The following is a 25,327-nucleotide window of genomic DNA, read 5'->3' as shown; positions in this document are numbered from 1 at the left end:
GCAGCACAAAATGAGAATGCAATGCCCAGAAAGTACCAATAATTTGGTATTCCAGATATATTGAAGAGCAGCATCACCACAGCACCCATATACTAGACTAGACATCAAGACGTACAGCTGCAAAACATCATATATACTTAGAAGCCTGCATAATTGTAGGACTATTACACCACCAGTTTGAAGCAGTGGAATCATATGAAAGGTAAAATCGATCTTTGCCCATTAAAAAACACATACAACTGTGCTGAGAGGGAAAAAATTTATTGGTCCTTTAGATTTCCAATGATTGTTTGTATTCTGTTCAGCAAATTCATTCAAATATTACATACAAAGGATATCTTTTCTTCATTTGCAATGTTAGAGCTAGCTTAACATTCAGTGGAAATGTAAGGAATAAAAGCAAAAAAAGATCTTCAAATTATTAGTGAAATACATGATTATTTTTTTCCTATTTCAGCAAAACACTTGCAAAGAACTGGGTTCTGTGCTCAGTACCCATCTTCCATGAAGATGACTCTCGCATACTCAGAGAAGGCACTTGAAATTCCTGTAAGTTGGGATGTCAGGAAGAGGAGGGATCAGCTATCACTTGGATAACAATATGCTCATTTTTAGTAAGTGCAATACTAGTATAAATTCAAACAGCCACAAAGCATTAAGATACAAAAACTTAGCTAGACATGCTAACTAAAGGGCTGCAAAGCTGGAGTACAACAAATCCTTCTTGTCACTGTCACCATTACTCATCATCACCACCACAGAGGAGCAGGAGTGCTTTCCTGTAGTCCCCAGATGTATCTTTCTGTTAATATAACAGACCAGTCAGCATGAGTCACAACCACAGAAATGTGAAGAAAAGCAGCAGCCAAAGAGGACTCCAACAGATTATACATTTGTCCCACCCACAGGAAATCCACTTGGATGACTCTTCACTCAGGAATGATGCAAGGAAATTCTCTGTCTCTTACGTTAGAGCTGTATTTACACAGACAAGACTTTGAGAAAAACAAAAAACCTCTGAAAGCTTTACTAGAACTGAGCTACCCATTGCCTGCTAGAATGCATTCATCTGCAAGTACGAAAATCCAGACAAAGGAGAAGCCCAAAACAGCACCAAAAGCAACAACCTTTAAATGTGCAAAGTGCACCTGCCATCACTTAGAAAGGCCCCAGCCCTGCTCCCTCTAATTCATGGGAAGCTCTGCTACTAGCTCCGCAGGACAGCTGTATGGGCCCAACTGACAGTGTCAAAAGCAACCCCACCCAGCCTAAGTAAGGGAGCATAATGCGAGGAATGATAACAGAAAAATCATGAAAAGCAGCGTTTAAAAATAAAACAGAATACCCCCAAAAAACTCCTAGGAAAAAAAGCATTTTGGCTTCAACTTTGCAGCAACAGCTGGCTCTGCATTTCTTGCTGGCTCTTTCCCTTCCTGCTCCTTCCCATCCACTCAAAGGAGATTATGATTCAGACTGATTCCACAGTGAAATGCTTTCCACTTTGAAATGGTGCAAAAGGTTCCACACCACAATCCAAGATTTAAACTTCAACCTTGTGATAATTCAGACTCCCAACCCCAATATAATTTCTCTGGAGCCAGCACCCTCTCTGAAGCACTGAAAATCAGAAGGAACCCAGACAAGAAAAAGGAAATGAAGCAGTAGCTAAAAATGGTGTATGAGTAATTGTAATTTCAGAAAAACCACATCTGTTCTCCTAGTGAACACTGGAAAGAAGCCTTTAGCTTTTCCTAAGAAGTGTCCCCTACTTAAATGACTCTATGTGGTACTTCACAAAACTGCAGACCAACTACCACTGCTCTCAGAGCGCCCTGTGTTGTGCAGCTCTACTCACATCCACCCCCTCCCCTAAAAGTAAACAGTGGAAACAATGACATCTCAATCACCCCTGTTTTCCCTGACAACAGAACACTAATTTTACCTGAATCATATGATGTAGGGATTTTGCAAAATTCTTTCTGAATTCTTTTCTAATATCCAACAGATCAATTTCACTTCTTGAAACCATAACTCTGATCAGGGTATCATCATCAGTGCCAGCCCCCTATGGAGAAAAGTTTAAATAATATTAAAATATGAGTTTGTTCTGGACAGATGCTGTAACAAAACAACAAATACAAACCACCACAGTGCAACATGAAAGCACCAAGTGCAAAGTGGTGTCTCAGAACACTCCTGCATTACATTTCTACTCCAAAACAGAGAATATTTGAGCCAGTATCACAAGACATTCACACTGCAATGTGGAGAACAGAGGACTGACCATGCAAGGTGCTCTAATCCCTGGACTTCTATGAAGTGCCATATTGTCAGACCTCTTATGTCATGTTTCATCTCACAGGCCTCAACTGTGAATGACCATATAAATTTAAAATAATCCATTTCCAAGATTACACAGTAGTATAGCTGACCACCACAATCAGAATCACATGCAAATCAATGTAGTCTGAGACTCCGGAATTGCAGTCAGTTCTGGAACTGGGTACATAAATCCTAACAATGACTAAGACAAAGCATGTAACATCGTATAGCAAGACATAGCAGAGCAACTCATTCCACAAATTATCCAGCTGCTTACTATGAAAGCAAACTTCACAAACCTTTTCCAACCACACAATCCTCCACTTTCTTATTCATCTTTATTACTTTAACCATATTAAGTTCCTGTGCTGGCAGGCTGTGCCAGACTAACATCCTGACCTCTCCTGCTCAGACAAGTCAGACTCCACCCAAGCTGAAGCAATACAAATTTTCACATGCTGACCTGCTAATGCACCTCAAGGAAGGACTTGGCAGAGCCCCCACAATCATCTTTAGCCTAATGTCCAGGGTCACTCATTCCTTCAACTGGGTGTAATATTCTTGGATTACATCTAAAAATGCCCTAAAGCTGCTCAAAAGTTATGCCATGAGTCCAGTGATTTCTGAGTAGGATTTGACATTAGAACCCAGTAAAATCCAAGCTCTGCCCCACCTAATCATGAAAGTAAATTCTACTCATTGTCGAACTTTGTCATGCCAAACTGATAAATTAGAAGTACAAACTCTTCTGTCGAAGTAATAATTGATGAAGATCTTTCTTATCTGAAGTACTTAATGATTTTTATTTATATTAAAAAAAACAAACAGTTGGGGATCTTACCAGCAGACATTAATCAGGCCCCTCATAATAGAAATGTACAAGATTCTAAAACATACAGGAAAAGATTTTCTATTGCATTCTTTAAATAAAAAGTAATAAATAAATACAAAAAAAGTAATCCTCCTCATAAAAAATATTATGCCAGTATGCTGAGCTGTATTTTCCACCTGAACCTTATTTTACATTGGTATCTATAAAAGCAGTAAAGCAGCTTTTAAAAATTAAGCTATCATTTCATCTCTTTTCACTAATTCTCATACTGACACCTCATCAATACAACCATCTGGTGACAAACATACTTCAGTGCTTTCCAGCAAGGGGAATGGAGGAATTCTTCAGGGAAGCTGATAACTTGCCTGAAAACAATAGACTACCTACCTCGGTTTTAATTAGTATTAGCAACTGTGAGTTAAAAACACAGTTTTCCCTGCTTATCTCTTCCTATCCAAGAGAAGGTGAAGCCAACAGAAACGCAGCTGTGTCACTGTTGGGATTCCCCTGCAGAACCTTTTGTAGCTGTTTAAGCCTCTCTCCTTTTTCTCTGATGAGTTTCTTTTCCTTCTCAAAATGGGATGGATAGTCATCAAAACCTGTTTCAAAGCTAACTACACCTTCAGTCTGTAAATACTCATCTCCAAAACAAAAAGCACTAAATTTGCACAATCTACAATTTAGTTTTTTGGTCATCTTTACTTCCTCAATATATCCACCACCTAAAGACACTGTAGCCTTTATTTAGCTGAAGGTGCCCAGTGGATCTAGCCAGAAGTTTTCCAATATAACAAGACCCAAGTCCAAAAACAGGTGATGAGACTGATCTTTCCTGTAAAAGATTTATGGTCTGACAAACTTACGATGAACATGAAGTAAAGCTTATAAATTGTTTAGATCCTCTCCCAGATCTGCATTCCCCAAACCTTTTGAAGATGCTTAGCGACACAGTATGCTGTTGGCATTTGCAGTGAAAGAAAAAATGAAGAACAAGCGAAAGGGAGAGGAATTGTAGCAGGGGAAGATGGAAAGTGAGGTATGGAAAACATGTACATACCTTCATGGAATAATAGAGAGTCTCAGCAAAATAGGCAGGCACGCTTCGGATGCATTTCACTGAAAAAAGGCAAAGGATTGAATTTCTGATTGTTATTCAATACGGGACAGTCTGCCACTGTCAAGACAAGGTGTGTGTTACTGGATCATTCTCTCCTGTGTGGACAATTAAGTATACAGCTGTCAGCTAGTCTGTTCCTCTGCTACAACTCTTTGGGTTCTAGGAGTTAGAACGCACCATATACTTCTAATAGAGAAGAGACTTTGCTAGTCAAATTCTACTCCCAGTTACAAATCTACTATGACGTTGTGCTAAATGATATGCCAGGAATACAAACAAAGGCAGAGTTTTGTCTCACTTTCTCACAGAGGTGCACATGACTGAACAGAATGCAGTTCACCACCACCCTCCATCCCACTTCCCCCCCATTCACCCCATCTATTAAAGGAAGAATAAAGACTTATTCTCTAAATACAAAAATAGATCCCAGGTGATTAACTTTAAAAAGGTACCATGTTTTCATGCCACTTCCTACAACAACCGCAATTTAAGGAGGCCTGGGAGTAAATGAAGGCAGCCAGTTCTAGACCTGTTAAGACTTAATTACCAACTGCCAAAAGCAGCTTCTCCAGATCACCAGAGGTTTCACGGTCAATGGTCTCTTCAATCTGAAAGCCGGAAATAGTCATGTATTTGTCAAACACTGCAAAACAGAAAGTGTGCTTAGTCACGTGTATAGCCAGCATTTCTCCCAGTATCTTCCTCAGTACAGGTTAATGCCACCTGTATCTCATTATCCACAGGTCAAATGCTATTGTCCGCTCATTCTTCCCTGTGTCTTATTTTAAATACCTATTTCCTACCAGATTGCTACTATACAACGCATACCTGTACCTGAGGAGGAACAAGCCCATCCATGAACCAGTACATGCTGGGGGTCAACCAGCTGGAAAGCAGCTTTGCAGAAAAGGAGCTGGGGGTCCTGGTGGGCACCAGATTGAACATGAGGCAGCCGTGTGCCTTTGTAGTAAAGAAGACAAATGGTATCCTAGGAGGAATGTTGCCAGCAGGTCGAGGGAGGTGATCCTTTTCCATCTACTCAGCACTGGTGAGGCCATGCCTGGAGTGCAGGGTCCAGTTCTGGGCTCCCCAGTACAAAAGAGATATGTAACCAAAGCAAGTGCAGTGAAGGGCCATTAAGATGATTAAGGGACTGGAGCATCTCTCCCACGAGGAAAGGCTGAGAGAGCCAGGAACTGTTCAGCCTAGAGAAGGCTCAAGGGGGAATCTCATCAATGTGTACAAATATGTAAAGGGAAGGTATAAAGAAGTTGGCCCAGGCTCTTCTCAGTGGTGCCCAGTGCCAGGACAAGAGGCAAAGGGCACAGGAGGTTCTGTCTGAACATCAGGAAACACTTTTTTTCTTTGTGGGTACTGGCAAAGGTTGCCCAAGGAGGTTGTAGAGTCCCTCAAGATGTGCAAAAGCCACCTGGACATGGTCCTGGGCAGCCTGCTCTAGGGTAGCCCTGCTCAAGCAGGGTTGGACAAGATGACCTCCAGAGGTCCCTTCCAACCTCAGCCGTTCTGTGATTGTGTGCACACATCCAGTGAAAGGGTGCAGGGAGAAGGAAAGGGAAGGAAGGGAAGTTTTAGGAAATTATCAGCATTTTCCCCAGGGTGCAGCTGAAGCTAAGATCTTGTCTACACTGGGCTACTAGATCAAATTAACTTCACACAAACTGGTCTATTGGCAGTCTATTGAAGTCTGTGTTCATTAATATCCGTAAGACCTGAGTGTTCTATGAAATCTTACATTTCTATCACACTAAGTAAATGTTGCGTGCACCAGAAAAAACTTTAGGATTACTTTAATGCAAATAATGGTAAAAAAACTAAACAGTAAAACCACAAATCAAATTACCGTTGAAAATCCAAATGAATCCAAAGATTCAAAAAGGAAAACAAAAAGATTGGAGAACCAAAAAAAACCTTCTGGTCATTATTTTGAATGGCCTAAACAGTTTGGTAAAACAGACTTATGAACGGGTAAGGAGCAGGGAAAAAAATTATTGTCTCTATTAACATCTAATAAAGTATGCACCTATAAAAGGGTTGACCTTTTCAGGGCTAGATCTCCATCAGATTATGATGACTCATAACAGACTCTCAGCATCACTTCTATTGTCAGGACCTCTTTCAAAAGGGAAAAATAAAAATAATAAATAAGTATCTAGAAAGAAACACCCCAGCTGTCCCTTGGATCTATTGCACCACTCCTTCAAGCAGGAGATCACCACTGCTAGGGGGGAACTGAATTACAGGAAACAAAATTAAATGTATTAAGTAGAGGGAAGAGGTGATTAAAGACAAATACAGTACCAGAAACAACTTTTCTACCATTTTTACCACCAGGTGGGTAATACTGAGACTTCAGGCAGAAGTTTTCAAGCACAGAAGAACCATACTACCTACCCCTCCTTAAATGGGAAACACTTCGGGTTCCCAAGATGGTGATGAACTTTTCTTCATCTGTTCCCCATTTCAGCTCCCCAGCTCTAAACAAAACCTGTTGTAAATTCAAGAGATCAAAACAGCAGCATTTGTTATGTGTCCACATAGCCTGTTGAAAAGCGCTATTTGTCTCACTCTGAGGAGCATTAAACTTACTAACAAGCTATAGCTGGAGGCAAAAAAAAAAGAGAAATAAAATTGCCAAGTACTGAACTGACTTTAGAAAAAAATAAATGATAAATTCTGAAATTGACTGTGAAAGCATTTACATGAGCAATACTGCTTAAGGCTCTAAAATTGACTGTGCGCATAGTCCCTTTCATAAGCCTGAAGTTTTCTGAAACTCTGATAATACAGGAGATAAAATCCATTCCCAATACTGTGTTTTCTGCTTTTTTTTTTCCTTACTCTTTTTCAAATCAGATTAGCAAAACTTTACTAAATGATGACTCATATCAATGGCAGAACCATGCTAACTTGGCCCAAGAGGAAGTTTTCCAAAAATGAGGGGAAGATGGATTTAGAAACTCTCAGAAACAGGATTTGCAGGCTGCTAAATTCTTAGTCATATGAAACAAGATTTTAATCATTTAATTGTTTTAGCACATTCATGGTTCTTCAGGCAAGTCTTTCTTCAATGCAGATAATGACAGGCCATTAGCAGCATTTAGGAAAGTAAAGCACTTGTAAAAGTTGGAATAAGCAACAGGAGGGAGAAAATGAGAAAGAAAAAAATCAGAAAATTTAATTAGTTCTTTTTCCTGACACTCAGAAGCTTTTTTCCAAATAGCGTGCTAAACACCATGCAAGGAGAAAGGTTTGTACATATTGTAGTATGTAGTATTTTTTCTCCCTCCTCAGTGTGCAGAGGACAGGCAAACAGGTTACCACCTATATTCAGGCAATCAAATATTTCTTAGAAAAATCCCCACAAACAAATCTGCTGCATAGCAATGTTGTTGGCCATCTGCCCATACTGTAAAACCTGAATGGGATGTTATGAATTTCCTGCTTCTCCTACAATCCTATTCAAAACACATTTGTGAATGCCGCATGCTCTTTTAATATTAAAAAGTACAGAGTACAAAAGAGTGGGGTAAAAAAAGAAAAAAGCTATTAAGACATTGCAAGGATATTTAGTTCAAATAATATACGCTAAGCTCTTCAAATTAATACCAGTACTCTTCATCCAGTAGCAAATGTGAAGTCCCAGCAGAGCATTTAGAAACACTAGGAATGCTTTTCTTTAGGAATACTAAAAGTTGTAAATGGCATTTTATGTGAGCTCTAAGTGTCTACCTGCCTTGCCACTGTGCAATACCTAAAATGTACATCAATTGCATAACTTGAAAAAGTGATATTCACAAAATCTCTTCCAAAAAGTTAAACTTTCTCCTTCAGGCACTCTCAGAAAAGCCTTGCAACTTCCCTGCATATTCATACTATCTCTTAGAATTAATGTTTAGTAGTGATAGACCCCAAAAAACCAAAAATCACCACTGAGCAAAAAGGTTGCCCTCTAATACATCAAATCCTTCCCAGAATATCATATTATTCAAGAGAAACACTGGGGAGCCAAAAATAGTCTTACACTTGCACAGTCACATATCTAAATTCTGACCATCTGTACCTGACAATAATAGTTACAAAATTCTCTGAATCTGTTCCAGCTATGTTACATGTTGAATGTAAAGGTATCAATACAGAGAAATGTGACAGAACACTTCTCTGTTTGGGTCCCAGCTCAAGCCAAATGTACATAACAAACCACAGCAACCATTTAAGAAAACAGGACTTTTTCAACACTTAGATATGGTGCCTCCTAAATTCAGATGCTCATTTAAACTCAATTAAAGAGGCCAAAAGGAATCTATCTATCTACCAAGGCCTGTGGTTCACGGGTTTCCTCAATTATGTAAGCCTAGCTAAAGGCAAGACTGACATAATTTCATGAAGCAGTCTAGTTCATGATTCAAACATTTGCCTCTAATTTTCAAGCTCCAATTTCCACAGGATTAATTTTAATATCAGGAGAACAATGCTTTCTGAATTTACATAGCAAAGGATAGGCCTATGCCAGTAAAATACATTTTGTCTCTCCATCTTGACCCGGTACCAAGAGAATGTTTTATTGATTTGGTATTCTACTTTTCCTCTTTGCCACCTTGAACAATTCATACATTTTCTTTCATCTCAACTGACAATTTATGAGAGGAAAATGTCTAGCCCAGAGTTATCTGAAATAACCAAGAAACATGCATTAAATGTGTTCTGTAACCAAATCACTGAAATATTGACCATCGCTACAACTAACAACAAATCCAATAGCATCCAGCAAGAGACTGCATCAAGGATACCAATTAACTGGTGGTTTTCCTTTTGCTGTCTAGAGCACAGGCTTAGTGATCGGTGACAACATTATGGACAATACTTGCAAAGAGCAATATGCAAGTCCCTAGAAACTCTTTAAAGACGATTCTTAGACTGTCATCTGGTTACAGTAAAGCAGAGTATTTGATGTATTTTCTCTTTTTAGTATTTCACCCTCTATGGAGGCATGCCTCACTGAATAGCATTAACATTTCACTATGACACACATGACACATGATATGGAAGGATTGAATTCAGAGAGAAGTTCAAGTCAGATATTAAGGAATGAACTGTTAACATCTCTGAGTTTTCCAGCAGCGGGTCTCTCAGCATCACAAAGCCTCAGTAATCATAACTCTCTCTTCCAATGATCCAATTACTGTTCCATTCATGCACCTCATTAAGTAGAAAGCAATACAAGACATGCTTTACACTGAAATGTGAAAGTGCCAAAAATCTTGATCCCAATGTTTCAGGTTTTGACACTTTTGTCCAGAATGTATAAAAGCACAGGAAAATGTATTAAGAAACACACACAGAGAACTTTAACAATTTTTCTCTCACATTTGAATTCTAGCTGCATAGTCTCTTTGCAAGACAACTTGTAGAAATGCCCCAAAAACCAAGTCATTCACCCACCTGGGCATCCTGCTCAACAAGACCCTCATCAACTCTGCCGTCAGGATCTCTATTTGCCTGAAGAGAATTTTTAAAAGTTGTTAAACTGAAGAATAAAAAGCTGAATCAAAAAACAACTTATCTGTTATATTGAGCCTGTAAGAGTTACTGCGAGAAGTCAACCCCTAATGCACCTTCTCCAAAATCACCTTATTTTTCCCCTTCTGTTCGCATGAGTCTTCTTGAAATAAATGTTCTCTTCTTCTATCGCCTTCAAAACCCCACGTAGCAGGCATTCTGCTATACCCATAAGCATCACAGAAGCTTGTCAATTCAGTGATGTGGAAATGACCCATAACAGAGCTCAAGACTGACCCCGGAAATCAGGGGAAGTGGCTCCGTTTCAGAAGCAATCCTGCCTATTACCAGGTCTTTTCAGAATCCCAGCTTAGTCAGCAGAAAGCGACAAGCGTACATCAGACAGGAAAACAAAAGTGAAAATCATACACATATGTCTGAACACAAAGAGATGCTGACCTGCAGCAGGACCACCAGCAGTCTCTGAAAATAGCCTGATGTTTCTCCTGTGATCTTATCCTCCAAGTTGGCCTCATACTCTGCAAAAGAGCAATACCCATTCACCACCTTACAGACTTCCTCACTATTTTGAGGAGAAAGCAAGGAAAATCAAAAAGTTAATTTGACTCACAGCTTGTAGAATCATTTATCAGAAACAGCTTTACCAACTAGGACATATTCTGCTTTCACTTATAACCTAACATTATCGTAAAAGAGGTGAAAAGATAGCATCTCACACCTAGTATCAGGAGCAGGTTCCTCAAAATATTTTGAAATACAGGGTGACTTGCATAGATTCAGCTCTTTAAGGAACTAAAGAGCATGCAGATCTGGAGTTATGCTAAAATATGGCAGTCTCACAACTGTACAACAACTGTGAGCCCAGAAAAGTCTAGTACTAATAAATTTTGCCCTTGGAGACTCTAAGTTTTGCCTCAAACTTTATTAAGACATGAGAATTTCTTGTGTGGCAGGAATCTGCATAGAGGTAAAAGAAATATGTTTTAATTCAAACACTGCCTTAAAAAAAACCAACCCCACAATCACAGCGTAAAAGCACATATTCTTGTGGACAACCAAAAAGCTGCACTTGCTTTAGCACAAATGCATTTGAACAGAACGCTGAGCGGAAAGCAAAAAAAAAAAATCACTTCTGGTTTTTTATGTGATACCAGTTTTCTAGTTTCCAATTACTAAAAATCCCCTTTCAAAGGGATGAAAATAACAGGTGAAAGAAATGCATTTGAATTAATTCTAACCATAAAGTACAAATCACCATAACCTGCAGTCATAGCCCTGAAATAAAAACTATTTTAGTTTACAATCCAAACTCTAGTTTCTCTCTATATAAAGTTTTGCAACACAACAGAATGAAATCCCACTTATTGGACACACCCATAAGATCATAGATAGACCTTATTTGAAAGATGAGCTACAATCATATTAAGAGAACTGAACAGAGACCCAAGAACTTTATTTCATGCAGCACTTTACCTTGTAGATAAACCTGTTTAATATTCCGCACTTCTGCAGGTGTTCTGGAGGCAAGAATTTCAGTCAACACTTTCTCATTGGTTCCTGCTCCCTGCAGGGGTGCAAGTATAAATCAGCTGATGGAATAACAAAAGGAAAACAAGAATTCCCTTTGACAATCAAAAGCAAACATCAACTTATACACTTGGACCAAATAAAGAAAAATTATTTTCTTCTTTCTGATATATTGTGGGGGTTTTAGAAAGAATTTCTTCCAGTTCCAGCTTGATTGTTTTCAAAACCAACCCAACACTTAATAAAGGCTCCCTGCTGCAGAACTCAGATGAGCCCTTCCATGTTCAAGCACACCCAAATATGCCTCAAGTTGTGCCAGGGGAGGTATAGATTGGATAGTAGGAAAAATTTCTTTACTGAAAGGGTTGTCAGGCATTGAACAGGCTGCCCAGGGAAGTGGTGGAGTAAACAAGGCACTTTAGGACATGGTTTAGTGGGCGTGGTTGACTCAATGATCTTAAAGGTCTTTTCCAACCTAAATGATTCTATGAACCGTTAGTACAATCTTCAGCACAGACTTCATGCTCTTAGCTGAGCTATCTTGCACTGAAGTCTATGCTATCACACCTTCTTTACTGTTGTTACCCACCTTAGCTGAATTGCAGCTAGTATCAACATCTTTTCCTGTGCAGACACATTCTCTGAAATCCCATGATCTTGTGTTTAATATCATTTTTTGTGACAAGAACAAAACCACTCCTGTTTCACTATCTCTTGTTTTCCCTCCTACACCCATCTGTTCCATCATTTCCCTGTCAGTCTTTGACTCCTAAGTCAACAAGAGGAGCTTGGGAATACATTTTTTCCTTTTAGTCAGCAAGGCCTTTATCAGCTTCTTTTATCAGGTGCCATCTTCCCTTCCCCCACTGCATATAAAGACATTACAGAAAATTTCCAGGATTAAAGTTTCTGTTATCTGAGATACTATTTGCTGGGTCATGGGTTCATGAGCACTAGCTTGCACAGTTACTAAAGCCTACATATTAACCAGTTGGTCATCAAGGCTCTTGGGAGTTTACGTGTGAGCGTCACCCAACCAAGCACTACCTGACACTAGTCAAGTTCAATGTCCTCTACTTTAATCAACAGGTTCTGTGAATAATCCAAGGACATCCAATTCCTGAATTTCCACATGCTGATGGTATCAGACAGGTGTGGCGGGGGGGGGGGGGGGAATAGGACCACATGGAAGAAAACACACTAAAATATCTACACATACAGATTGTAAATTGTTTGTCTACCTGGCCTTCTCAGAAAGGCACTAAATGCATTGAGCTAAAGAGAAATGTTAGAAAGGTAACACTGACAGCTCTTGCCTCTGTATTACTGCAGGCAACTTTTAGAACACATTCAATAATACAGATAATACCCACTCATAATTTTGGTGGACACCAGTTTACACAAGTACACTAGCCCATCATTTTGGAGTTGCATTGTAATCCATCAGGGACAAAACACTCTCTAGCTTAAATAATAGTCAAAACCAGACATACAGATAACACCACACTTTGATGAAATACCTTGAACTACTTTGCAGCCCATGCATACAGCTGCATAGCTATAAAACCCAGGCTGCTCACAGCAGAAAAATCTAGTGTCCACTGGACTTCACCACTGCACTTTAGCAGCAAAAAGAATTTAAAAGCAACATGCACATCTATTAATAGTATTTAAGTCAGAAAGAACAAGTCTTATGCTATGTAGATTTTAGTCTGCATCTACAGCAAAACTGTTCTCTTAAGATTACATAGTTTCTCATGAAAATAATTTCACATAAAACATATACAGAGTAGATTTCTGAACTACCTCTAATGCTTTATTAGGATGAATAAGAAATCAGGCAAAACCATGGCATTAGCAATAACAGCAGGTGTTAGCATAACATTCATAATTAAAAAAAAAAAAAAAAGGAAAAAGAAAAAAAGGCTACTTCCATTAGCATTCCCTTTACCAACCAAAAGTTCATTCCTAAAAAACAACAAAAGAGCAACAAACATTTCATACAATGTATTAAATACCTTCCCTCACTCCTCTTACCTTGATAGCGTGCTTCAGTGCATGAGCATCAAAAATATATGTTGGTCTCATCAGAGATACCATCAATGTTTCAAATTTGCCGGTAAGTTCTGATTTCAGGTCATCTACAAGATCCTAATGCAGAACAAACAGTGCTGTAATGAACAAGGACTAACCATTCAAAACTGATGCATGTGTGTCTGCAAGCTAGAAGACTCTGGACATACAACAAAAAGCACAAGGGACAGGGCTCTGTTTTAATTGGTACCTGAACTGAAACAAATGTAGCCAAATAAGGCAGAAGAAAAGGATATATGGGCATTTGGAAAACCTGAAGCTTATTGCAATTATTTCCCCATCCCGCCCCCACTCCAAGACAGAAATTCTCTAAAACCTAGGTGTTCACTGCACTTGCTATTTGAAACAAAGGTTACCCAGCCAGAATATTAAAGGATCCAACAATGCTGGAAGAAAGAAAAAAGCCATCTTTGCTTTGAACTCACTTATGGCTTTATCTACCAATATATTTGGTTTTGCTCTCTCCTATGCTGTTAGGCCAGTATATTTCTTCCACATTTTCTAGCTCTAGAAAATCCTTTTCCTGCTATCACCTTACATTGCAGACCTTGCATCAAAATATTTGATAACTCCTTCCATAGCAAGAATAAGATCAATACTAAAAGCACACTAACAGGAAAATATAGGAGCTTTTGCGCAAAAATCCATCTAAAACATATTGGACCAAAATACAGAAAAAGGAAGTAACTTCCTTGTGCTAACCTAAAAGCAATATTCTAACCCAGCCAGCAATTAAGGACACCACAGCATGGGGAGAGGGGGAGACAGAAGCAAAACTAGATTTTCTTCGAAGGAACATTTTACAGGGAGTGTGATGAATGTGCCTCACAGTTTTAAGTAATCATCAGAGGCCACATTCAGCTCATTTCTAGAGGTATTTTTCTTCTTCTCACCCTGCCAAATAAGGTTTTAAAGGCAGATGCAATTTCTTGACGCTGAGCATTATTTCTGCTGGTAAGGATCTTCAGAACAGTTTCTTCATCAGTCCCTGAAGTTAGAAAGAACAAAGAGTTACAAACACTCTAAAAAACAAACACCAGTGGCACAAACTCAAAAGGCAGTGAAAGATGTTTCGAAAATAAGTCTACTGACAAACAGCAGAAGCATTTAAATAACAAATGTCACCATACCCCAAAGCTGAGCCACCAGGTTTGGTGTTCTGCTGTTGCAAAAATATGACTGGAGGACCTATGTGTTGTTTGTTCTCCATTAGTGCTCTGTTCCAGACACTGCTCCTAGCACCCCAGGCATCAGCTATAACATTTAGTCACAGTCTGTATTCTACATAGGAGCCTTGCCTTTGAGCTCACCAAGGGATCTGCTTTAGAATAAACAATCTGCTGACTCCCAGCAAAACTCAGTCCAGTAACCCCAAACACCCCAGAGTACAGAAGTGTGGAGCTATTATCCATTTTATATATGATAGTTTGCAAGGTAGCCCTCACAGCACAGCACCTTACTAGCCCTACTGAATTTGCCAATAGGTTGAGGTGTATCACATTTCCCTTCTTCCCTTCCTTCTGCTTCCTCTGGCAGGCAGCTTCAAAGAAAGTAGCAAATTAGGATTTGCTCTCATACAGAAGTTTTGGGGCAGAAAGCTACAATGTGAGTTTACAGACCACTTGTTAGTCTACATTCATGCTCTGTGCTTGTATTCTTTGCTTACAGTAACTGTAATGTGCTTATACACTTCCAGACCGAGGGGGCTGTCCCACATTTTCCAAGCACAGAGCTTCTGCTATACTGTCATAACTCTCCACAGTTGTCACCTGTAAATCCACAGTCTAGCTTACTGTGCAGCAAAACTCAGTGTGCAGAAAAGCCTGTGGAGTACCAATTTTTAATGGAGAATGTGCACACCACCTTTTTTTCCCCCTTATGCTAACCTAAAAATAAACATCCTCGAGAGCAGTACAGTCAAAACTAGGACTCGCCCAGACTCATGCAGTCCTGCAGTTGTCATTCCATGGCATGTAGACGCACGCCCTACCCAAACCTGCTCATATAAAAAAAAGGAGTTCAGAAAGGATATTTTCAAAGGACTGAGAGCCCTTTCCTTTTCATAAAATAAATTATTCTTACCTATTCCCTTCATGGCCTTACGAAGGGCTTCTGCATCAGCTCTGGCATCAAAAGGAGAGAAGGCTGTCACAGTGCCTCTTGTGTACTAGAGCGGGAAAAAAGAGGTAGGGGGAAAGGGAAAAGGGCATGAAATATATGATAGCATCTTTCAGTTCCCCATACACAAGCTTGACTAAATTTGAATCCGCAATCCAAAAGATGATAGCATTTTTCTTGCAATTGTCTGACTAAACAGCAATCCGTTCGTATTTTAAACACAGCTCACTCAAAAGGTACTACTATGGTTTTACTCAGCAGTACCCCAGCTAAGGTCAGGTATATTTACATAATGGTAGTTTGCAGGATTGATATTTACAACACTGGAGCCTGAATACAGGAAAATTACTAAGAAATTATCATTTAAGTAATTTGGGAAATTAATTGCACAAATCACATATGCTAGAAAAGCTGCACAAAGATCCAAGACATGTTTGGAAATAAGAGCTTCCTCTCCTGAAGGAAAACCTGCTGGAGCTCTCAACCAGTATCGCGCTGATTTTTTTTTTTCCCATCACATTGCAAATGAGACCTACTGAACTTTGCAATGGCTTTCAATTTTTCATCATGTTCCTTTTGACATAAGCAACTTTTTTCTCAAGTGACTCAGCTACATTTCTCATAGTTGTTTACAGCTAAAAAGAAATAACAGCTCAAACATAAGGATAAAAGATCAGCCCGTCCAAAACACAAAAAATAATTCCACTAGGTTTCCATGGAACATGGCTCTTCAGGGACTTTCTCTTCAGGTCAAACACAAAAGGATATTCATCCCCCTTATGGAACAGTCTTGCCTGTATTTAAACATGACAGTTCAAGAACCTGTATGTGTATAGCACAGTAGTTCATTTATAAACTATAAAAGTCAAGCAATGGCCAAAAGGGGAAAGAGCTGGGGTTTGGGAATAGGGAGGTTTTTCTAACAGCTGAAGAAGGGAAATTTCTTGTAAGCATTGCTGTACAAAAGTACCAATCAGTACAGGCAGGGCATTTGTCCTTTCTCAAGAAAAAGCATGAAAGAAAGTGCCAAGTCACCTGCTGAGACTGGCACCAGATTATTACACAGACAGCACAGCCATCTGGCCTCTGCAATACAGCCTTTCCCTCAAGTTAGCAATTTCAGCCACACAGTGCTTTGGTTTCAAGTCAATGGACTCATCCAAGACAGGTCAGCCAAAAGAGCACAGACAGAAAAGAGCAGGCAAGCACTAACCAGAAACTGCCCTGAAGCACTGCTGCCTCTCAGGCCACTTGTGTGTTATTGCCATCAGAGACTCCCTACCCCTCCCACTGCAGAAGCAATAATGAGTTATGTTTATCTCCACCATATTTCAGCAAATCAGAATGCAAAGTATCATGGTGTTTAATAGCAACAACAAACTTCTTTCTCGCTGATGCTTTCCAATATCCAGCATACTTCAGAGCCATGGCAATTCCCCTGAAGCATTTTGCTTTTCCCATTACAAGCAAATTTTTAGGCACTACTTCAAATTTAGGCACAGCAATATGTACTTATTGTCATTCTCCTAGCTAATTCCAAAGGCTATCATGAAAAACTCTCAAAGATTTAGGACTCAATTTTATAATTTGGTAAAACAGATAAAGACTGAAAAGCCTCTGTATTCCTCCTCCTCCCTTATTACCACACCAGGCAGCATGGGGTTATTTAAAAGTGTATTTCCTGCTATTTTGTTTCATATCATCTTAACATAACTAATATTATAACACTACCACAATTCTCCTCTGGAAATGACTAAAGGTAAACAGGTCTCGGAGGAAATAGTTATTGATCTCTGAGTTAAAGTTTTCATTTGCTTATCTTGTTATAAGCAAGTGGAATTCCCCTTCACAATTCCTAAGTCTTATGACAACAGCCCAGCATTCCTCTGTGGCTGTTTTAGACAACATATGTGTGAACACTAAAAGCTAGATTAAATCTATCTCTGCATCATCCTTCTCATTTTTGTTAACTAAGAAGAATCCTTCCATAAGTCTCTTCCAAAGCACAGTGTGAAAAGCCTCAACATAGTCTAAGCTTGATGAACAGTTCCTGAAATTCTTCTGGTGCACCTGTAGTCTGAAAGAGTTTTCTTGATGTCTTCTCACCATTTGCATTCCAGGCATTCCCTTCTGACGCACACTGTTTACTGGATTTTGGCTACCTACCTGCCACAATCACCCTCAGTCAGTACTTGAGCTGCACCTAGCTTGCAAACCAGAAATATTGCTGCAGCTCTGCCATCTAGCATAATAAAAATCCATGTCACCTGGGTACCACAAAGACAGCAGCTATAACAGCAGAATCTCCAGTTACATCTGCTCCCCTTGATATTATATGCTGGTGCAAATAGAGCACAACCACAGCAGAGGCTGTTACTATAAGACAGGCTTGGATACAGCTTTGCAGACCCGAGTCCAACCTACAGTCTAACTGCCTTCAGAAGCCACATGCGGGCAGATGCAACACAGACAATAGCTGGCCCATCACTGGGAAAGCATCGAGCCATCCTTAACTTTCACATCAGAAACCTACTTGCCTAGCTCTTCAGAGCACTGCAGCGTGGCCTGGCAATCGGGGTATAGCAGGAAATACTCAGGCATACCATCTTAACAACCACAAATCTGTGTAAAACACCCCACTGCCCAGAAGCACCCTGATTAGTTACTCCAGTCCCAATTTCTCATTTGCAAAATCAATGGACAATGGCAGAAAGCTCTGCAGTGATAACAAACCCAGTCCATGGAGGGAAGAGCACTCTCCTCCTTCCCAAACATGGCACCTTTTGGCCAGAGAAAAAGAAGGCAAACACCTGTCCTAAACCACCATCACAGCCTGAACCACTGAAGGCAACTGAACGCAGAATCTGAAATAGGAGCTATGAACCAGACATTTCTACCAAAATAACAGATCCATACAAAAGAGTTTCTGACAAAAGCCAGACACTCTTTTATCAGACAACTCAGCTAGTTTCAACATTAAGTAGAGTTTAAACAAACTGGTTCTTGCAGATGGATCACAGCATCACAACTGCTACACCATCCTGACCTAATATGAAAACGGTAAACTGAAAGACAACTATTTATTTACAAACTTAATAACTTTTTTAGAGGTAAACAAATTATCTTATTTTTAGTATCTCTAAGAATGTTCTCTGTCATTTATGCAGACAGATACACAATAACACTACAGGCTCATAGGTCATTTTTATTTTGGTTGTTAAGTTTCCCACTCAGTAGAACCCAAAGCACATCAATGGAAAGAAGAACACAAATAGTCCTTGATAATAAATCCTTTTGTAATCTGGAGTGATTCCCTTACTAAATAGCAACACCCTACACTTAGCAGTAAAATATAAAAGAGAAGCACAACACGCAAGACCTCAACAGAAAGAGGATCACAAGATTATAACACCCAAAACCTACACACGTTCTCTTCTTTCTACATTCCCCAATACACTGACTATTGTTAACCAATCAGGTGTAGTGCAAGCAGAGTTTGTGATTATAGACTAGAAATAAAACAGCAGCTTCCATTTTCTCCAGACACCTACCAATGAGACCAACAAAACCCACAGATACACAAAATTAGTATGAAGAGGAAGGGGGGGGACGGGGGACACACAAACAAAACAAAAACCAAACACAACTTCAAAACAAGAGATGATCTTGCTTTAGAATTTATGCCCCTCCAAATGAGGAGATTCACATTCTCTGTTATTTTTGTTTATTCTGCTCTAGCAAAAGTTTGCAGAAGGAGAAGATACAATCTCATCAGGCAAGATGTTTCTAACCAGCACCTCAGAGCTACATTAACTTCTCCCAAGAGATAACTTCACTTCACAATTTGATGCCACGAGGCCACATATCCTGGCAACAGCATTATCTGTAAGATCAACAATAGCCACTTAGCAAGGTTCCTTTTAATTTTTCCCACCAAGCACACAAAAAAATCTCCCACCCACAAGATCCCTTGTTTAGCCACTGTTAAAAACAAAGCATTCATTATCAGCAAACAAAAGACCACATTTGAACTGATTCAGACTTCTTCCCAGCTACCCTTGCCCTATACCCACTCACAGCAAGTTCCTACTGCTCAGATTTCCCATAGATGAAGAGCTACCCCCTTTCACAATGCTGCTCTGCAGCAACAAAAGTAGCACCTCACCAATTTGCCACTGGAAAGCCCAGTGTCTGGCACGGAGGTGGTGGTATGTGGCTCTTTTTTTTTTTGGCCTTTTTTTTTTTTTTTTTTTTCAAAGCAGCCACCTGTTTACGAGATGGCACAGGAAAACAGTGGAGTGGTAAGAATGGAAATGGAAATATTTTCCAGCACACAGGTTGACAAACAGAGAAGGTATGTTATTTTCAGAAGACAGAAGAGAGCCCAGAAGGTCACGTGCTAGAATAAATGAAAGACTGCCTTAAGACTTCTTACACAAGAATAGTCATCTTGCAGATAAAGCAGAACACAGTGTTCACTAGTAAACTGAAAACCTTTGTGGCCATTGAAGACCACATAGAGATCCCAGTTCAAACTGTGCTTTAAAGCTAACATCATGTAAGAAATATATAATTGTTTCATGACATCCTTACTGAAATTTCAAGGGCAATAGGATGCAATTTACATTGTGATCGGATGAATATAGGTGCAGAGCTGATGCAAATGCACAACCATAAAGACGTCTCTACAAAACACCTCTCTAAGTTTAGTATCACTTCAGGTTGTTCACTTAAATAGAAGGAATCAGCTCTGGTCAGCAGACTATATTCACATCAGCCCCACTAAATTTAAACTCTTGACAAAAAAATGGAATTACACAACATCTGTGCTGAACTCTGAGTCAGTACACCATGGAGATACCAAAGATAGGGACGAGAGAAAGAAAAAAACAGGAAAAAAAAAAGAGAAGGAGAGCGGGTGAGAGAGGAGAAGAGAAAAGCAAACAACAGCAACGTAGGAACCAATGCAGGAACATCTGCAAAAACACACAAAGAACCTGTCCTCACAAGTAACCTCAGCAAAGCCAAAGAGCTGCTTAGGACCCAATTCTGAAAAAGCATTTATACTTTGGAATGTGAGACATAATCCTCTGAAGCACTACTGGAGTTGGCAGTACTACTCCTGCGCTCCAAGTCACACATGCACATCGGCAGAACAGGAACTCCAGATATAGCACACAGCAGCCACACCTTCACCAGCACAAGCAATCCTTTCCTGGCATTTTACAAATGGATACAGAAAACACTCCCAACTTCACATTCAGGGAAAAATTTGGGAGTAGCAAACCAAAACAGATCAGTCCACAGCATGCAAGCAGAAAATAGTCTTGTTCCTTTCTTTCCCAATTTCCAAATCAGCAAACACAGGGTAGCATTTCCCAGGCAGCTTGTTCATTGAGAAGGAAGAGATTCTACCATGTGCATCTATGCATTAACAAAGACCACTACACATACAGATGTGTGAAAAAAGGCAGCTTGTTAGGACAGCAGTGTTCCTCCAAAGAAAGCAGATAAACACAGGCTTGGAGAGACCAGGCTGCACAGCACATATGGCATGCTGTAGTTCTACAAAATGAATGAATGAACCTTTTTGTCCTGGACATGGATCACACAAAATCCCCCAGGTCTTGGGGGGGGGGGGGGGGGGGGGGGGAATCTTCCCATAACTGAGCAAGAACAAATACTTCAGTAACCAAGACTCCAAAGATAACTTACCTTCTTCAAAGGTTTTACTCTTCAGTGATGTATCTAGACTAAATTGGACTTCAGTACACTATGATGTGCAGCCTTTGTGAACTCTGAACCTTTGGATGTACATATAAATAACTGCTGTCAACTGACACTCAACATTTCATGATTGATAGGCATTTTCATTGTTTAGCATTACTTCACGGTGGAACAAAATTTAGAACAGACACCTGCCATGAGCAGCAGAGCTTACTCTTCAACTTTTTTTTTTATTTTTATAAAATGCTTTACAGGCTACAAAGCTTTAACACTCCAAGTCTTTCATGGCTGCATTATCACCCAGGCAAAGAATACTACTGGAGCAGAAAACAGCCCTCTGAACATGGAAATGGGAGGACAAGGCCTACCCAGTACAAGACCTCATCACTCCAATGACTTCAACCTACCACCATCCACCACAGTTAGTAACCCAGCCCTAAGTGTTACCTCAGGCAGTAGAAAATTCTTCTACTTGAAGACAAGAGTAACTGGTTTGCACTAGTGAAGAATGAAATATTCCTTCTACAAAGATCAAGAATTAAAGTTTGTGCCTCTGTGGAACAGACAAGAGAATTGCAAATTTCCATGCTTTCACTAAATGGAATTTGCCCTAAGCCTATAAGCAATGCTACATATACCATAATAGAAGGCTGTCCGAGTAGGTCTGTCTGGTCAGATGCCCTGCACTGGCATGGGTAGGGATCTCTCTTTCCCTAAGATGCATCCTACAAACCAGGCCCGATGTTTAAAGAAAGAAAAATCCACTCTTCATCCCTCAAAAAAAAAAAAAAACAACTCCAAACTTTAAGGACTTAGTGGAATACTATTAAAAATAAAAACTTTTTTTTTTTTTTAAATGAAGTACCCTTTCTTTCTTTTAAAGCTCAATCCAGACAGACTATGAATAAGTATTCACAGGAGTGTTAAAACACCACTGATCATTCCACTCATTGTTAAAATAATGAAACTACTACAGCATTAGTGTGCAATTACCCTGACCTTTGTGAAGGCACTCATACCACTTGATGGCTTTCACTTCCTACAGCAGTACAAAGCCTATAAATAAGCCATTAAATTCTTATTTTACTTTCCAGAGCATATGCATTTGATGCAACTACAGAAACAAATGCTGGAGTCAGCCCCATTTTCCAAGCCTTCGTCCAGGCTCAAACCACAGCGACCCAAGGGCTGCAAAGGAAACAAAAAAAAAGTACCAGACGAAGTACTACACCATAGCTACAAGGCTTCCAGAAAAATTCAAGTCAGAAATGAGAAAGCTGGAGATGGGACTACCGAGCCCCGAGCCTCCACGGGACACAGCCACGGCAGTATTTTTTTTCTCCCTCCTCCAGTGGAAGGAGCCTCCACCCAAGCACTATATAAACACACCGTACCGAAAACTTGGCCAAATTAGTGGAAACTGGCAGAAAAAAAAAAAAAAAAAAGTTGTCCCTGACGCACGCCTCCCATGATGAGCTGCTTTCCCCGTCCCCCTCCCCTCCGCGTCTCCCCAGGCTTGGGGACGGGTTGATTTAAGGCAGACCGAAAAATAAATCACTGAGGAGTAAGAGTAAGGAGACGGACAAGACGAGGGTGCCCCGGGACCGCCGGCGGCCGTTAGCCCCTCGCGGCGGCCGTTAGCCCCTCGCGGCGGCCGTTAGCCCCTCGCGGCGGCCGTTAGCCCCTCGCGGCGGCCGTTAGCCCCTCGCGGCGGCCGTTAGCCCCTCGCGGCGGCCGTTAGCGGGGCGCCGCCGCCCGCCTCACCTTCGCCATCTCTGGGATCCGCCGAGTCGGGGCTGAGTCCGAGTCTGCAAAGAGAGACGCGACAGTGAGTGCCCGCCCGGCCCGGCCCCCTCGCCTCGCCTCGCCTCCCCTCCCGGCGCCCCTCGCTGCCGGGCAGCGCCCTCACCGCAAGCCGGTCCGCCGAGCCGCCGCCGCCCAGAGCTCCCGGGAGCACTGACTAAGGCGGGAGGGAGGGAGGGGGCCCCGCCGCTGCTTGCCTCACCGGGGGCCGGGCCAGGCCCCACCCCGGGCGGGCGGCGAGCCACGGCCGCCTCCCCCGGACCTCCGGCGGTTTCATGCCGCAAGGCCCCGGGGCTTCGAGGCCCGGCCGGGCCAGGCAGTACCCGGGCCGAGCTCGTCCTCGCTGGCTACTGCAGCGGCACCTTCACACAGAGAGCCTCCAACAGCTGCTCCAGCCCCCTCCTGATGAAATCTCAGTTAAAAATCAGTTGCCATTAACCTGATGAGACTCATAGCCCATCACTAAAGGACACGGCTGTACTGAATTTTAAAGCAGGCATTTTATTAGCTGGCCTAAGCTAGGTTAGCAAAATAAGCACAGTGTTGGAACAGAATGCAAGGGCTGTAGTTCTAGGCTATCAGTACGGCAAGTACTTTGGGTGATCATACTTTTTACTTCTCAACGTCTTACAGCGGGACCATGTCACTGGCCCGGGTATAAAGAAGATCTATCCAGTTTGGGAGAGCAACGAGGATGCAGTCTGCAAGGCTGTTCAAGGAGCATTGTCATCTGTAGCACTGAAGACTTGCTCCCTCACCCATACAAATGCAATCCAGCTGTGTGTCAGATGAAAGAAGGAAAAGAGACTGCAACACAAATGGAATTTAGTGTCTTTGCCAAAATAAAACATGAACATAATCTCACTATGTAAGCGTTTTAACATGTAATGGTCACTTCTGCCTTCAAGTGAGTTGTATTTACCTCAGAAAACAGACAGAAATGCAGATCGTGGTGTAAATTTAAATATTTTGTCCAACATTTCTTGTTGCCCTAAAAAGTGCACATACAGTTCAGCAAAAACATGAGATCCACCCAGCTGGCTTCCTTTGCAGGACCAAGGATCAAATAGTTTGCTGAAATGGCCTGATTTACTTATTAAAGTCTAATTTGAATCTAATCCATTGAAGTGGCATTCCACACACGCTCAAAGAAAGGAATAGGGAGCTGCTCATAATACGCCCGTAGAAATGCACATATGGATTAGATGTAGTATAACAATATTTAAGAAAACATGGGTTATGAAATGGTTTAAAAAATAGTGGTTGACATTCAAACGGGTTGCTTTTAGTTTAAGCACAACGTTGCTTACACGCACCCACCTCTTTCTGCAAAAGTAAGTCTTTTTCTCCTTATACACTATATCCAGAGCAGATACAGGCCATGCTGCGATCACATTTCAAGCTTTACCATCTAGAAAGTGTACACATGCACACACAAAGAAATGCAGTGGGATCTAAATCTGCCCTCTTTAACACACCCCAAAATTCTGTCGATCAGATTGAGGCACATAAACGCAGCAGTAACTGCACACCAAGCGCCAAACGACACAGGTGTGAGCACAGACAAATGGAATTCATACCTAGTTAGTGACGCAGATGTATGATAAGGAAAAGTTATGGGGTAACATGAAAGTTAAAAAAAGGATCTATCAGTACGGTGAACAATTAGCAAGGTGTCTAGAAATCAATGAAGCTGTAGTCCTCACCACTTTGAAACATGTTAATAGAATCTCTCTACTGTAGCAAATGGCATACATGAAGATTGGTATGTTACTGATACAAATGTATCTATTAAACTTCACAAATAAAACAAACTCTTGAGTAATTTGAAAAAAGGTGTATATTTGTCTAACACATTATTTTGCAGTTAGCATGTGACTACCTGGAACTCAACTCCACTGCCTCAGAAAGACAGCAGTCCTCCCTTTCCTCTCCTCCCCTCTGCTGCGGCAAGCCCCTCCTGGCTCCCTGCGCGGCAATACAAACTTTGAATTCTTGGCTTCCTATAATGCCAAGTATAGTTTAAACCAGGCAACGTGACATACAATTTTTGCTAGCTTAATGAAAATGTTGCTAGTGTGTCACGTGTATAATAGCACACTAAGAGGCGGGGGGGGGGGCAAACTTGTTTTCTCCCCACCTCTTATCATACCTTCCAATTTACAAGGATGGATTTTTCTGGATTATAGGATTTTTGTTTCCTATGCCTTAGTATCTTTACTAATTTATAGCAACTCTCAAATTTAAGG

General features: G+C 40.8%; 1 protein-coding gene across 1 annotated transcript; it reads right to left on the bottom strand.

The window, feature by feature from the left end:
* Positions 1 to 245: 245 nt before the first annotated feature.
* Positions 246 to 23,289, bottom strand: ANXA5 (annexin A5). Its single transcript, XM_075037136.1, has 13 exons — positions 23,185 to 23,289; positions 23,040 to 23,083; positions 15,513 to 15,597; positions 14,324 to 14,418; positions 13,374 to 13,487; positions 11,283 to 11,373; positions 10,248 to 10,327; positions 9,732 to 9,788; positions 6,684 to 6,777; positions 4,819 to 4,914; positions 4,212 to 4,270; positions 1,943 to 2,065; positions 246 to 802 (listed from the first exon to the last, which is right to left on the bottom strand). The coding sequence occupies exons 2-13, from the start codon at positions 23,046 to 23,048 to the stop codon at positions 740 to 742; spliced, it is 966 nt and encodes a 321-aa protein (XP_074893237.1). The 5' UTR covers positions 23,049 to 23,083; positions 23,185 to 23,289; the 3' UTR covers positions 246 to 739.
* Positions 23,290 to 25,327: the final 2,038 nt, after the last annotated feature.

This window comes from Buteo buteo, chromosome 1 (assembly GCF_964188355.1).
Source record: "Buteo buteo chromosome 1, bButBut1.hap1.1, whole genome shotgun sequence".
In the NCBI taxonomy this organism is placed as follows: Eukaryota; Metazoa; Chordata; class Aves; order Accipitriformes; family Accipitridae; genus Buteo; species Buteo buteo.
The sequence above is the reverse complement of the archived record's forward strand: the minus strand, read 5'-3'. Positions and strand labels throughout refer to the sequence as shown.